Source organism: Macaca thibetana, chromosome 10, assembly GCF_024542745.1.
Source record: "Macaca thibetana thibetana isolate TM-01 chromosome 10, ASM2454274v1, whole genome shotgun sequence".
Classification (NCBI taxonomy): Eukaryota; Metazoa; Chordata; class Mammalia; order Primates; family Cercopithecidae; genus Macaca; species Macaca thibetana.
The window spans coordinates 35,771,485-35,785,269 of record NC_065587.1 but is presented as its reverse complement, the minus strand read 5'-3'; the positions used below and the strand labels follow the sequence as shown (position 1 = coordinate 35,785,269).

The 13,785-nt window shown below is 55.2% G+C and overlaps 1 protein-coding gene across 2 annotated transcripts in view; it reads left to right on the top strand.

Annotated features, from left to right (window-relative positions):
- PRPF6 (pre-mRNA processing factor 6) overlaps positions 1-13,785 on the top strand; it is a 180,601-nt gene that overhangs the window by 165,388 nt on the left and 1,428 nt on the right. For both annotated transcript variants that reach the window (XM_050746063.1, XM_050746061.1), the window contains 7 exons: positions 3,655-3,776; positions 6,113-6,251; positions 7,538-7,657; positions 8,717-8,893; positions 9,318-9,451; positions 10,192-10,283; positions 11,321-11,435. In XM_050746063.1, the coding sequence (XP_050602020.1) occupies positions 3,655-3,776; positions 6,113-6,251; positions 7,538-7,657; positions 8,717-8,893; positions 9,318-9,451; positions 10,192-10,283; positions 11,321-11,435 (899 nt within the window). The remainder of the gene's footprint in view (positions 1-3,654; positions 3,777-6,112; positions 6,252-7,537; positions 7,658-8,716; positions 8,894-9,317; positions 9,452-10,191; positions 10,284-11,320; positions 11,436-13,785) is intronic.

The window sequence follows — 13,785 nt, the reverse complement described above, 5'->3', positions numbered from 1 at the left end:
CCCACTGCTGGCATTGTCTGTGTGATACACACATGGTTCCTTTGCACCCCGTGTGGCACGACCCAGAGCTTGTGTGCTGGCTGGGCCATCCTCCCGCCCCATGTGTGCTAAAATACACACATCAGTCCTTAGGTGAGTTAAGACGCAGGGCAGCGGTAACGTTTTTGTTGTCGTCATCATTGTTTTTGTTTTTTTTAAGACGGAGTCTTCACTCTGTCGCCCAGGCTGGAGTCCGATGGCACGATCTTGGCTCACTGCAACCTCCACCTCCCAGTTCAGGGGTTCAAGCAATTCTCTTGCCTCAGCCTCCTGAGTAGCTGGGACTACAGGCGTCTGCCACCACAGCCGGCTAATTTTTGTATTTTTTATAGAGACGAGGTTTCGCCATGTTGGCCAGGCTGGTCTGGAACTCCTGACCTCAGACCATCCACTTGCCTCAGCCTCCCAAAGTGCTGGGATTACAGGTGTGAGCCACTGCTCCCAGCCTGATTTTCTCTTCTCATTTTGTCGTCTCCTTCACATACACTGGAGTAAGCACAGTTGTTTTTCAAAGTGCTCGTCGTGCTGGGGTATGGCGGACAGTGTTTCTGTGCCCAGAAGTGAGCTATAGTGCTGCTTCCGTCCCGGACACCAGGGCCCTGGGCATGGCATCACTTGACCCTGTGGGTGTTCAGGCCACTCTCGGGTTGCTTGTGAAGGTCAGAGGAGGCAGTGGAGAGTCTGAAATGCTTTGTCACCAACCCTCAGGACTTGGATCAGAAATCACAGAGGGGCATAGACCAGAGTGCTCTATCCAGGGCCTGACCCTCACTGGCACCCTCCCTGACCCCCTCAGATGCTCCTGGTCAGGACACAGTGCCCGAGGCAGGGCCCTTGCTGGTTTCTGTGCTGGTTGAGTCAGACTGAAGCCATGTGACCTGGGAGGCAGCAGGTCTGAGTGAAGAAATCTCAGTGACATCCCACTCCTTTTCTTTCTCCTCGCCCATTTTCATGCTGGGCGTCCTTCGCACTGGGAGGTTCCCGGTTGTCCCTCCCCCCAGAACGCGGCTGTTCCTCTGGGAACTGTTCTTGGGTGCCCCGTGTGGGACCTGGACAGCTGTGAGCTGCCCGTCCAGATCTTCCCCACTGTCGTGTTCACAGTTGCAAAACTTTGTTCCTGACCCGCTTTCTGGGGGCCTCTCACTCACCTTCAGCAACAAACTTGTTCTTGGTACAAGAATCCTTTCTGCGGCCAGGCACGGTGGCTCATGCCTGGAATCCCAGCACTTTTGGGAGGCTGAGGTGGGTGGATCACTTGAGATTAGGAGTTCCAGACCATCCTGGCCAACATGGTGAAACCTCGTCTCTACTAAAAATACAGAAATTAGCTGGGTGTGGTGGTGGCGCCTGTAATCCCAGCTACTCGGGAGGCTGAGGCAGGAGAATCACTTGAACCCAGGAGGTGGAGGTTTCAGGGAGCCGAGATCACGCCACTGCCCTCCAGCCTGGGCGATAAAGCGAGACTGTCTTAAAAAAGAAAAATCCTTTTAGCATCTGCAGGGCACAGAGGATGGTGACTTGTCCCCGTGTGAGGCTGAGTAGGAACAGGTGTCTGCACCCGGCCCAGTGAGTCTCCAGGTGTCGTGACTGCCGGTCAGACGAACCCCCAGATGCTTTAGCACTGCACATGGCGACTGGCTCTTTTGTTATCTTTTGTTGTTGATGCCAAGAGATAAAGTCATTCTTGAGTATAGGGGAAAAAAGGCCTGAAGAAAATAGAATTGTGTTTACTGTAGTTCTGTTGGAGTGGATGGGTTTTTCTCTTTATATTCACTTGTCTTTTACAGGTTTCTAATGAATGTAACTTTTTTTTTTTTTTTTTTTTTTTGAGACGGAGTCTCGCTCTGTCGCCCAGGCTGGAGTGCAGTGGCCAGATCTCAGCTCACTGCAAGCTCCACCTCCCGGGTTCACGCCGTTCTCCTGCCTCAGCCTCCTGAGTAGCTGGGACTACAGGTGCTCGCCACCACGCCCGGCTAGTTTTTTGTATTTTTTAGTAGAGACGGGGTTTCACCGTGTTAGCCAGGATGGTCTCGATCTCCTGACCTCGTGATCCGCCCGTCTCGGCCTCCCAAAGTGCTGGGATTACAGGCTTGAGCCACCACGCCCGGCCTGAATGTAACTTTTTATCATGGTAAATATATACTATACCTAATTTTTTTTTTTTTTGAGACAAGGTCTCGCTCTGTCACCCAGGCTGGAGTGCAATGACACAATCTTGGCACACTGCAACCTCCGCGTCCCGGGTTCAAGCAGTTTTCATGCCTCAGCCTTCCAAGCAGCTGGGATTACAGGCACACGCCACCACGCCCAGCTAATTTTTGTATTTTTAGTAGAAACAGGGTTTCACCATGTTGGTCAGGCTGATCTCGAACTCCTGACATCAGGTGATCCACCTGGCTTGGCCTCCCAGGGTGCTGGGATTACAGGCGTGAGCCACTGCGCCTGGCTACTACACCTGATAAAAAAAAAATATATGTTCGATCTGCAGTTACAGCACGTGTGTGTGCATGTGTGTGCGTGTGTGTGCGTGCACACGTACATATGCCTGGGCCACAGCCCTGTGTGTGCGTGTATGCGTGGCATATGTGCATATGCCTCAGCCACAGTCCTGTGCGTGTGTGTGCACACCTCCATCACCTGCGCTAGTTACTCATGCACCTCTCGCCGGCCAAGAAACCAGCAGGCAAACCCATGTGCTCCTCTTTCAGTGTTCTTGTCCTCATCCTCAGGTTTGTCTCTTTCACATACACTGGAGTGAGACAGCTGGTTTTCAAAGTGCTTGTAATGCCGGAGTAAGAACTACAGTGTTTTCTGTGCCCAGAAGTGTGGTTTCCCAGTCCTGGATTGTGGTTCTACTTTTTTTCTGGTGGGGGGACAGAGTGTCACTCTCACCCAGGCTGGAGTGCAGTGGTGTGATCTCGGCTCACTGCAACCTTTGCCTTCCGGGTTCAAGCGAATCTCCTGCCTCAAGACTGCCGAATAGCTGGGATTACAGGTGCATGCCACCACGTCCGGCTAATTTTTGTTTTTTTTTTTTTTTTTTTTGAGACGGTGTCTCGCTATGTCGCCCAGGGTGGAGTGCAGTGGCCGGATCTCAGCTCACTGCAAGCTCCACCTCCCGGGTTTTACGCCATTCTCCTGCCTCAGCCTCCCGAGTAGCTGGGACTACAGGCGCCCACCACCTCACCCGGCTAGTTTTTTGTATTTTTTAGTAGAGACGGGGTTTCACCATGTTAGCCAGGATGGTCTCGAACTCCTGACCTCGTGATCCGCCCGTCTCGGCCTCCCAAAGTGCTGGGATTACAGGCTTGAGCCACCGCGCCCGGCCTAATTTTTGTATTTTTAGTAGAGATGGGGTTTCACCATGTAGGTCAGACTGGTCTCGAACTCCCGACTTCAGATGATCCGCCCACCTCGGCCTCCAGAAGTGCTGGGATTACAGGCGTGAGCCACGGCACCTGGCCTGGATTGTGGTTCTAATTAGATAAAACACCGTGGTACACCTTCTAGCAGATGTCATCACTGAGAATCGTATGAGGCTGGGGAGGGCATCAGGCCACTTGCTCTGTGGCCAGCTCTGGGCTTCCCATTCTCATGTTTGTCTCTCTGCTCTAGTGTGTAGCCCACAATGCCCTGGAGTGTGCACGAGCCATCTACGCCTACGCCCTGCAGGTGTTTCCCAGCAAGAAGAGTGTGTGGCTGCGTGCCGCGTACTTCGAGAAGAACCATGGCACTCGGTAAGTGGTGGGACCCGCCTGCCCCAGGGTGCTAATGAAACCTCCAGTTCCATTTGTGTAGCCCTGAATGTAAACCTCTCATCTCTGCTCATCCAGTCTTGTGCCCATTTGAGGTCTGGCCCTCTGGTCGTGATCAAGGATTTTATGGCACTTGGGACTTTGCAACTGGATCCATCTTTTTTTTTTTTTGAGACAGAGTCTCGCTTTGTCGCCCAGGCTGGAGTGCAGTGGTGCGATCTCGGCTCACTGCAAGCTCCGCCTCCCGGGTTCACGCCATTCCCTTGCCTCAGCCTCCCTAGTAGCTGGGACTGCAGGCGCCCGCCATCACGCTTGGCTAATTTCTTTGTATTTTTTAAGTAGAGATGGGGTTTCACCCTGTTAGCCAGGATGGTCTCGATCTCATGACCTCGTGATCCACCCGCCTCAGCCTCCCAAAGTGCTGGGATTACAGGCGTGAGCCACTGCGCCCGGCTGGATCCATCTTTATAGTCCCTTCTGGGACAGGATTGTTACTGTTTTCTTTTTTTTTTTTGGAGATGGAGTCTTGCTCTGTCACTCAGGCTGGAGTGCAGTGGCGCAGTCTCGGCTCACTGCAGGCTCCGCCTCCCGGGTTCACGCCATTCTCCCGCCTCAGCCTCCCGAGTAGCTGGGACTACAGGTGCCACCACACCCGGCTAATTTTTTGTATTTTTAGTAGAGACGGGGTTTCACCGTGTTAACCAGGATGGTCTCGATCTCCTGACCTCGTGATCCGCCCGCCTCAGCCTCCCAAAGTGCTGGGATTACAGGCGTGAGCCACCGCGCCAGGCCGATTGTTACTGTTTTCTAGTTGAGAAACTAAGGAACCCCAGGGGGCCCATCCTGCGAAGTGTGTGTGCTTACACACGTACATATGCCTGGGCCTGTAGCCTGAGGAGTGGCCTGGGTGTAGACTTGAGGCTGGAGCCTGCGTGGCTCATGGCTGAGCACTGGCTGCAGCGGTGGGTGGGGCAGCATCTGGGCTCAGGCAGGCATGTTTTCCATTTAAGTGGAGCTGGCTTTGGGTTTTGACGGGTTTTTGTGCTCAGAGGAGGTCCTTGACAATTTTCTTTAACTGTACTCTTTAATTGAAAACATTTTTCAGGTCTGCTCTATTGGCTGTAAATGCTGGTTATATTTGGCGTTGCAGTTTATTGTTTTAAATGGGTAGTTCTCAAGGGCATTGGGCTCGTGTCCCCACACACCCTCTGTCCGTCCTCTCCCAGGTCCTCGGGTGACGCTCCCTGTGCCAGGTGAGGACAGGCCCTGCTGGTTTCACTAGGTCTACAGCTGAGAATGTTGAGCCATTGTCTTTCCTTCTCTGGTGTGGTTTAATCTCAGCCTCTTCAGGGTGTCTCTGCATGTGTCCCCCTGAAGCCCTGGCCGCTCCCCATGTCCACCCGCTGGTCTGGTGTTTTGGAGTGATCTCCTTTGGTGATGTTTTGAAATGGCTCTCATGGTGTCCCCTGTAGAAGGTCACCTGGGGCAGTCTGAGTGAAGAACAGGGCGGGGCCAGGTGTAGACTGAGATCTCTCGGCCCGTGACCTGAATATGAACTGCTGCCTTTGACCCCTGGGCACAGCGGGCAGTGCCCTCCTGCTGCCCTGCCTTCTCCCCAGTGCACGCTCACAGGGATGAGCTTGCAGGGATGAGGCGAGGCCGTAGTGCTGGGGAGCTGGTCCTCTGGAGAGCACAGTTGCTTTGCCGTGGCCCTTGCCCCACACAGTGTGATCATGTGCTCACTTTGTCTTGCTGTTGCACTCACTGAGGCCCAAAGGGGTCGTTGGTGCAAGATGATGTGACTGAGGGTGGTGGGCCACGGGAGAGTCCAGGGGCGTCAGACCTGATGCCCAAGGCTGGCAGTTTTGCTCAATAGTGACCTAAAATCACTTTCTTCCTATAAGATAATTCTTTTGGATGCCGGAAGAGTCAACCTGGGATCATAATCTTTATCAGTGGGTCTGGGGTGCGCTTGTCCTCTGTGATTCAAGATGAAAAGGCCTCCCCTGTCACAGACTGAAGTTATTGCTGCCTCCAGGACACATGGCTGTAAAAGGCTCTCTTGTGAAGTTCTCTCTCCAGCTCTGCTATTTAAACAATGCAGTGCTTTGTAGAACCCTCTTCAGTAGTTGGTTTTAGAACCTTTATGGAGAGGAAAGATTTCCCCACACTCTCCCCATCGTAAAATCTGGTCAATCATTGACAGCATCGAACTTTGGAGCAGCAACTGTCTTTCTGGCGCACCCACGCCGTGGCTGAGTGTGACGTGTGTCTGGTTGATGGCCCTGACTCGGGTGACCGTGGCCTCTATCTTGCAGGGAGTCCCTGGAAGCCCTCCTACAGAGGGCTGTGGCCCACTGCCCCAAAGCGGAGGTGCTGTGGCTCATGGGCGCCAAGTCCAAGTGGCTGGCAGGGGATGTGCCCGCAGCAAGGAGCATCCTGGCTCTGGCCTTCCAGGTGGGTGAGGTCGCCTGTGCGGTGAGGGGCCTGTGCACACAGGAGCTGACCTGGGTGCTGACTGGGGCCTGAACATCTCCCACATACAACGTGGCACGTGCTGTGGCTGGGTGCACTGGAGTCCAGGGGCTGCTCCTCGGGAGCAGGGGCCGTGAAGGGGCCTGAGAGCAGGAAAGCAGCCACCTGGCAGATACGTACCTCTTGGCCCCCGACGCCGTGTGACCACGGGTAAATGTTTCAGAGTGTAGAGCATGGGGTCACACGGGCTGAGGGTGCCCTTACGTGAGTGGACGCATTCAGACAGCCTCGCTGAGCCGGGTTGTCTGAGGGTGCCTGGTTGTCATGAGGTGTGTGTGTGTTTTTTTAAGTACTTGTCTTTATTTTCACATATAGCATCCTAATACTTCATGACATACTTTTTAATAAACTGTAGAATGCTGTATAAATGTCAGTTACTGCAGCGCAGGCTAATGTCATAGAGCGTGCCCTTCCTTGAGCAAACATCATGAGAGGGGCCTGGCCTGGGTTTTACCTTCCGCTCTCAGCTGCCTGTTTGAGATGGCATCACTCCTGTGGGTGACCGCAGCGTCCCCTCCGCCTGCCCGCTCTCTGCTGCCTGTCAGGCGGCTTTCCTTGCCCATCGTTTTTGGGCTGCTTTTCAGGTCTGTGATGTGGTCATCTTGCATGGTCAGTGAGCGGCTGTGCTGATTAGGATGCATTCAGACAGCCCTGGGCACCAGCCCTGGGGAGGCTCTGAGGGCAGAGCCTTCGTGTCCACTGGGCTCTGGGCTGTGTGAGCCTCCTCGGCCTGTGGACGCCTTCTCCACATGTCAGTGGCACTCTGGGAGTCCTCTCTCCTGCCCATGTGGGCTCATGAGGACAGAACAGCTGGCTTCCTTTCATCAGGCTCAGGGCAAAGAGCGAGGTTGGGTGTGGTGGGTCTCTATAGGGTGTGAGTGACCCATTCAGGGGCTTTGAGAGGGTGTGGATGGATCCTGGATAAGATGGCCCTGCTCCCACCCCCATTATTGCTCAGTGCTTTGGCAGCCTCCTCGCTGTCCGCGCTGTACTAGAGTGAACATGGACCTGTGTGTTTCCAGGTGAGTCCGGATTCTTGCACTGGAGTCTGCTCTGTCATCTCCTCCCTGGGAAGGGCTTGGGCCGGACTAATCCTGCAGCAGAACAAGGCCTGGCTCGGTTCCTGCCTGCCTGCTTTTGATTAAGTGTGATCAGGCGCTGGTCCCTGTGTTCTGACCCCTCTTGACGCTGCTGTACTTGCCCTCCAGGCCAACCCCAACAGCGAGGAGATCTGGCTGGCGGCCGTGAAGCTGGAGTCCGAGAATGATGAGTACGAGCGGGCCCGGAGGCTGCTGGCCAAGGCGCGGAGCAGCGCCCCCACCGCCCGGGTACGCAGTGGCAGGCAGGGCTGGGCCATCCGGGGTGCGTGGTGTGCACACGTGGGCCCCACACCTGGCTTGAGTGGTGATGTGAGATGACAGCAGGCAAACGAGACCAGAGCACATTCATATGGCCAGGCATGGTGGCTCACGTCTATAATCTCAGCACACAGCACACTCATCTTTGTGATGTGACTTTAAAACATTCATATGGCCAGGCATGGTGGCTCACGCCTGTAATCTCAGCACACAGCACACTCATCTTTGTGATGTGACTTTAAAACATCCGTGTGGCCGGGCATGGTGGCTCTCACATCTGTAATCCCATCTCTTTGGGAGGCCAGGGCGGATGGATTACCTGAGGGTGGGAGTTTGAGACCAGCCTGACCAACATGGAGAAACCCTGTCTCTACTAAAAATACAAATTAGCTGGACGTGGTGGCACATGCCTATAATCCCAGCTACTCAGGAGGCTGAGGCAGGAGAATTGCTTGAACCTGGGGGCGGAGGTTGCCATGAGCTGAGATTGCGCCACTACACTCCAGCCTGGGCAGCAAGAGGGAAACTCAACAACAACAACAACAACAACAACAACAAAACCTGCATGCGGCCGGGCGCGGTGGCTCACACCTGCAATCCCAGCACCTTGGGAGGCCGAGGAGGGTAGATCACGAGGTCAGGAGTTCAACACCAGCCTGACCAACATGGTGAAACCCCGTCTCTACTAAAAATACAAAATTAGCCAGGTGTGGTAGCGTGTGCCTGTAGTCCCAGCTACTCGGGGAGGCTGAGGCAGGAGAATTACTTGAACCTGGGAGGCAGAGCTTGCAGTGAGCCGAGATCGCGCCACTGCACTCCAGCCTGGGTGACAGAGCAAGACTCTATCTCAAAAAAACAAAACAAAAACATACTCATATATTTATCCCCACCTTTTGTGTACACAAACAGGCTATGAAAAGCTTACAAAAGTACCCACAGTGCTGCAGGTAACAGTGTCGAGGACGAGCGTAACACGAAGCACGTGCCTTGGAGCCGATGCCCTGCTGACGGTGCGTGTCTGCCCCACAGGTGTTCATGAAGTCTGTGAAGCTGGAGTGGGTGCAAGACAACATCAGGGCAGCCCAGGATCTGTGCGAGGAGGCCCTGCGGCACTATGAGGACTTCCCCAAGCTGTGGATGATGAAGGGGCAGATCGAGGAGCAGAAGGAGATGATGGAGAAGGCGCGGGAAGCCTATAACCAGGGGGTATGTCTGCCTGCACCCTCGGGCTGCAGCTGGCCCGGCATTCACAGAACTGAGCCCCCTGGTGCAGGGCCATTGCCCTTCACCTCTGAGGAGATGTGGAGGGCTGGGGGTTACAGCGAGGGAGCTGTGGGCTCAGGACCCACACCCCGGTCCCCTCACTGAGTTCTGTGCTTTGCCTTGTATGAAGCTGCACACGCTGCTCTCAGAAGTGCAGAGCGTGGCACACCTGAAGTAAAGGCTGGTATATACAGACCTGTGTGCACAGGTCCACAGCACCACCGCACACTCGTAAACCCACAAATGCAGAGTGGGACACAGGCAGTCCTGAGGTGCTGGCTCGCCCACTGCAGTGAGCAGCTGGCATGGCTGCGTCCCAGTTCTTCATAGACACCACCTGAGCTGCTCTCTCACTTGTCGGCTGCAGTTGAAGAAGTGTCCCCACTCCACACCCCTGTGGCTTTTGCTCTCTCGGCTGGAGGAGAAGATTGGGCAGCTAACTCGAGCCCGGGCCATTTTGGAAAAGTCTCGTCTGAAGAACCCAAAGAACCCTGGGCTGTGGTGAGTCCTGATGAGTGGGGGCAGCCTGGGCTCTTGGCACAGCTTACCCATCAGGTGGGCCGTCCTCACCCAGCTGCTTGTGTGGAGTGACTTGTGCAGTGTTTCCAGGCTCGGGGGCTTGCGAGGCAGTAGGTGCTGGCCATGAAAAATCACGGTCCCTGCCTTGGGAGGGTTCGGCTTAGGTACTGGGACAGGCCTGCAGATGGTTTGATGCAGTTTAGTTTGTGTTCTGATGGAGGGTGCCTGGGAGAGGGAGGGGTTGACGATGGCTGGGACGAGGGAAAGATGGACCCCGGAGAGCTGACTCCACAGAGGAGGTGGCGTGGAGGGCCCTGGAGGTGGGTAGGAGTCTGCGAGGTGCAGGCTCTGTTCATGGAGGTGCTGCATCCACCTCAGGGTGACGGGGCTGGAGTACTGCACTCTGCAGACAGGCAGCTCCTGGGGGCCTTGTGCGGCCCTGGCTCTCCCAGGCTGGTCTTGCTTGTGCTGGATGCCTTCACCTGCATCTGGACAGCGTCAGTTTCTGAGGTGTTGCCCTTGGGGCGGTTGCCAGTGGGGCTGGCAGGGATGTGGGCGGCAGTGCCTTGCTTCTGTGGTGGGTGAGCTGTGCTGTGCAGGGAATGGAGTTCTTGCTGCTGTGACTGGGTGGGGAGCCTTTTCAGACAAGGCTTCCCAGAAGCTTCCAGAATATGCGCCGTTGGTAGATGGCTGTGGGACCTCCCCGGGGCCTGTCTCCTCAGGCTGGAGTCCGTGCGGCTGGAGTACCGTGCAGGGCTGAAGAACATCGCAAATACGCTCATGGCCAAGGCGCTGCAGGAGTGCCCTAACTCTGGTAAGGGGGTGCTTTCTGGCTTCCCAGACTCAACAGGGCTGGCGCTTCCTCAGGGAGTGGGGACTCAGGCTTCCGACAGACTTTATTAAAATGTTTTGTTTGTGTGAATCATTTCAGTCAAAAGTTTCAGCTATACTTGGCCATTAAGACATTTTAATGAAATTCCTGGCCTCAAAATGGGAGAATTTGATTTCATGTTCTGAAGTGTTATCATTCTTTTTCTTTTAAAATTAAAAGAAATTGGCCAGGTGTGGTGGCTCACGCCTGTAATCTCAGCATTTTGGGAGGCTGAGGCGGGAGGATCGCTTGAGTCCAGGAGTCCGTCGCTTGAGACCAGCCTGGGCAACATAGTGAAACCCCGTCTCTATAAAAAATACAGAAAGTAGCCAGGCACAGTGGCACGTGCCTGTAATCCCAGCTACTTGGGAGACTGAGGCACGAGAATCACTTGAACCTGGGAAACAGAGGGTGCAGTGAGCCGAGATCACACCACTGCCCTCCAGCCTGGACCACAGGAGTGAAACCCTGTCTCAAAAAACAAATAAATCCGTCAGGAGCGGTGGCTCACGCCTGTCATCCCAGCACTTTGGGAGGCCGAGGCGGGTGGATCTCCTGAGGTCAGGAGTTTGAGACCAGCCTGGCCAACATGGTGAAACCCCGTCTCTACTACGATACACAAATGAGCTGGGCATGGTGGCGCACGCCTGTAATTCCAGCTACTTGGGAGACTGAGGCAGGAGAATTGCTTGAGCCTGGGAGTGGGAGGTTGCAGTGAGCCAAGATCGCGCCATTGCACTCCAGCCTGAACGACAGAGTGAAACTCTGCAGAGTGTCCTGTCTGTGCCCTTGGGGCTGCCATGGTTTTGGGTGGGCCAGAGCACTCATCCTTCGTGGTTCTTGCACAAGTTCTGCAAGCAGGGTGTGGGAGGCCCCGTCACCGTCTGAGGACGTCCTGGGTTAGAATCTCTGTAGGCTGGGCACCTTTCCGGAACCAGAGGCTGGAGTGCAGATCTTTGTTCTTTGTTTCTGAATTGCAGGTATCCTGTGGTCTGAGGCCATCTTCCTCGAGGCGAGGCCCCAGAGGAGGACCAAGAGCGTGGATGCCCTGAAGAAGTGTGAGCATGACCCTCATGTGCTCCTGGCCGTGGCCAAGTGAGTGAGGCGTCCCCACAGGATTGCTGACCCTCGGGGTCCTCATGGGCTCTTTTTCCAGTCTGTCTGCCTCTCCCTGGTCATTGTAAAGATGCCCGGCGGCAGGGTGGGCTCCCCCGATCCTCGGCTGCTGTCACTCCTGCTGTGGTCCGGGGCAGGCGCCTCTCCCGGCAGAGACAAACCTGAGGGTGCTGCAGCATCACCTGTGGGCTTCTGTCCCAAAGCCCTGGGGAGGGACAGCCAGTCTCTCTCTCTCTCTCTCTCTTTTTTCTGTTTCTCTCTCCCTCCCTCCCTCCCCAGGGATCCCCTGGGTGTGGTTCAGCCCTTCCTCTGTTCCGGCTTCTTCTAGGAGGCTGCTCTCTTCGTCTCTGCAATTTTTTAGTTTACACCTACACAGGCCTGGGTTACAGGATAGATTTGCTGATGTTGGTTCATAAGAATTTTAAGTGGTAAGCAAAGCCCCTTTGGACAAGAGGCTTTATGTTGGGGCAAGAAATCACTTGCAGCTCTGTGGCCCGTAAATAATCCAGAGCTGGAGACTGGAGCCTAATTTGTGTGCCCAGGGGTGCCACGATGACTGCTGGAGGCTGTCTCAGAAGACGTGGTGTGAAGGGGAGGCAGAGATCCGTGAGTGACCTCACACCATGTGATTCACACTCGGGTGTGCTGGCCCCTGGGTCAGAGACTCGCTGGGGACATGACTCTGAAACCTCGCAGGCAGCTGCTTAGAGCCGTGGGGCAGAGCGTGCAGATTCTAGGCACATGTGGGCAAAGGCCTGCCACATGCGGGGCACAGCAGGGAGCTCGGGGCCATCCCCAACCCACAGGGTCTCTGTTTCCTTCTAGAAAGAGGATGACAGTCTGAGAAGGAGCTGGGCCTGAGTGTGCATCAGGAGGCTGGGAAGTGACCATGTAGGGGTGAAGGGAGTTCTTAGAAGAACCCTGGACTCCTGAGGCTGCAGCTCAGGACATGGGCTCACCTGGCGGAGGTGGTGTGTCTGACCCCAGCGGCGAGGGGCCTCACCTTACGTGCCCGGCTTCCCCTCCACCTGCCCTGCCATGGGTCATGCAGAGACAACAGCCTTCCTAGTGCTGGCTCTTGATTCTCTCCATCCCTTCTCCCCAGCACTGGGTGGCAGTGGTGCTTGGTCTCCAGAGGTCTGGGTGCTGCCCCCGTAGGCCTGCCTGTAGGGGCACCTCCTCTCCCCTGCCCGCGGGCCCCTGACAGACGAGAGAGGCTCCCCACAGGGAGGCTTGTGTCTGCCTGGTGCTCCCTTGGTCCTGCCCTGTGCGTCCACCTCCCAGAGTGACTTCTGGGTGACACTCTGATAGTGCAGCCATAAAACCTTATAAAAGGCTTTGCTAAAGTAAATAAGTCACTCCTTGCTATTCCCAAGCCAGTGTTTTGTGTGCCTGCTATCTGGGTTTGTGCTCCTTAAATCACAGTTTATCTAACACTGGGCAATTAAGAATACCACAAGGCTTAAAAAACAATCAGGTTATCAGAGTGTGAAATTATTCCGTTTGGCAACTGAGACGAACCCAAACAGCTGCCTGGAGTGGAGGGTTCCTCGTGTCGTCTCTTGACTGCAGTGCCTCTGGCTCTAGGGGGAGGTGACCCCGAGGAGAGGGTGGGAAGGGTGGCAGCAACGCAGAGTCCCAGGCCTGCCAGCGTGCCCAGCAGCAGTGCCCGCCATCCTTTCTCCAGCAGTTTGGGGGGGTGCCATGCACACCCCCAACCTGGCCTCTGATAGTCCAGCATGGACCTCTTCAGGCCTGGTTTTCAGGTGTCCATGTGTCTGGCAGGCACGGTGGTATCAATCCTGTGGCCTGAGGGCTGTGGGCCGCAGGCCCAGGCCCTGGTGCTGCCCGAAGTCCATCTTCTCAGTGTTCACTGGGGTTGCTGCTGGAGGCCAGGCGGGGCAGGATGACCCAGCAGGTGTCTCAGTGAGGAGCTGAAACTGTGTAACTTTCCCTCATCAAAGTTGTAGTTTAATTTTGTGTCAGGTTTAGTTTCATCTCCTTGTATTTGACCCTAATTTTATGGAGTTGGAAGGTCTTTCCCTGCGTGTGAATTTTTAAAGAAACAATTTGGGCCAGGCACGGTGGCTCCCGCCTATAATCCCAGCACTGGGAGGCTGAGGCAGGTGGATCACGAGGTCAGGAGTTTGAGACCAGCCTGACCAACACAGTGAAACCCCATCTCTACTAAAAATACAAAAATTAGCCGGGCATGGTGGCAGGTGCCTGTAATCCCAGCTACTCAGGAGGCTGAGGCAGGAGAATCACTTGAACCCAGGAGGCAGAGGTTGCGGAGAGCAGAGAGCGCACCACTGCACGCCAGCCTGGG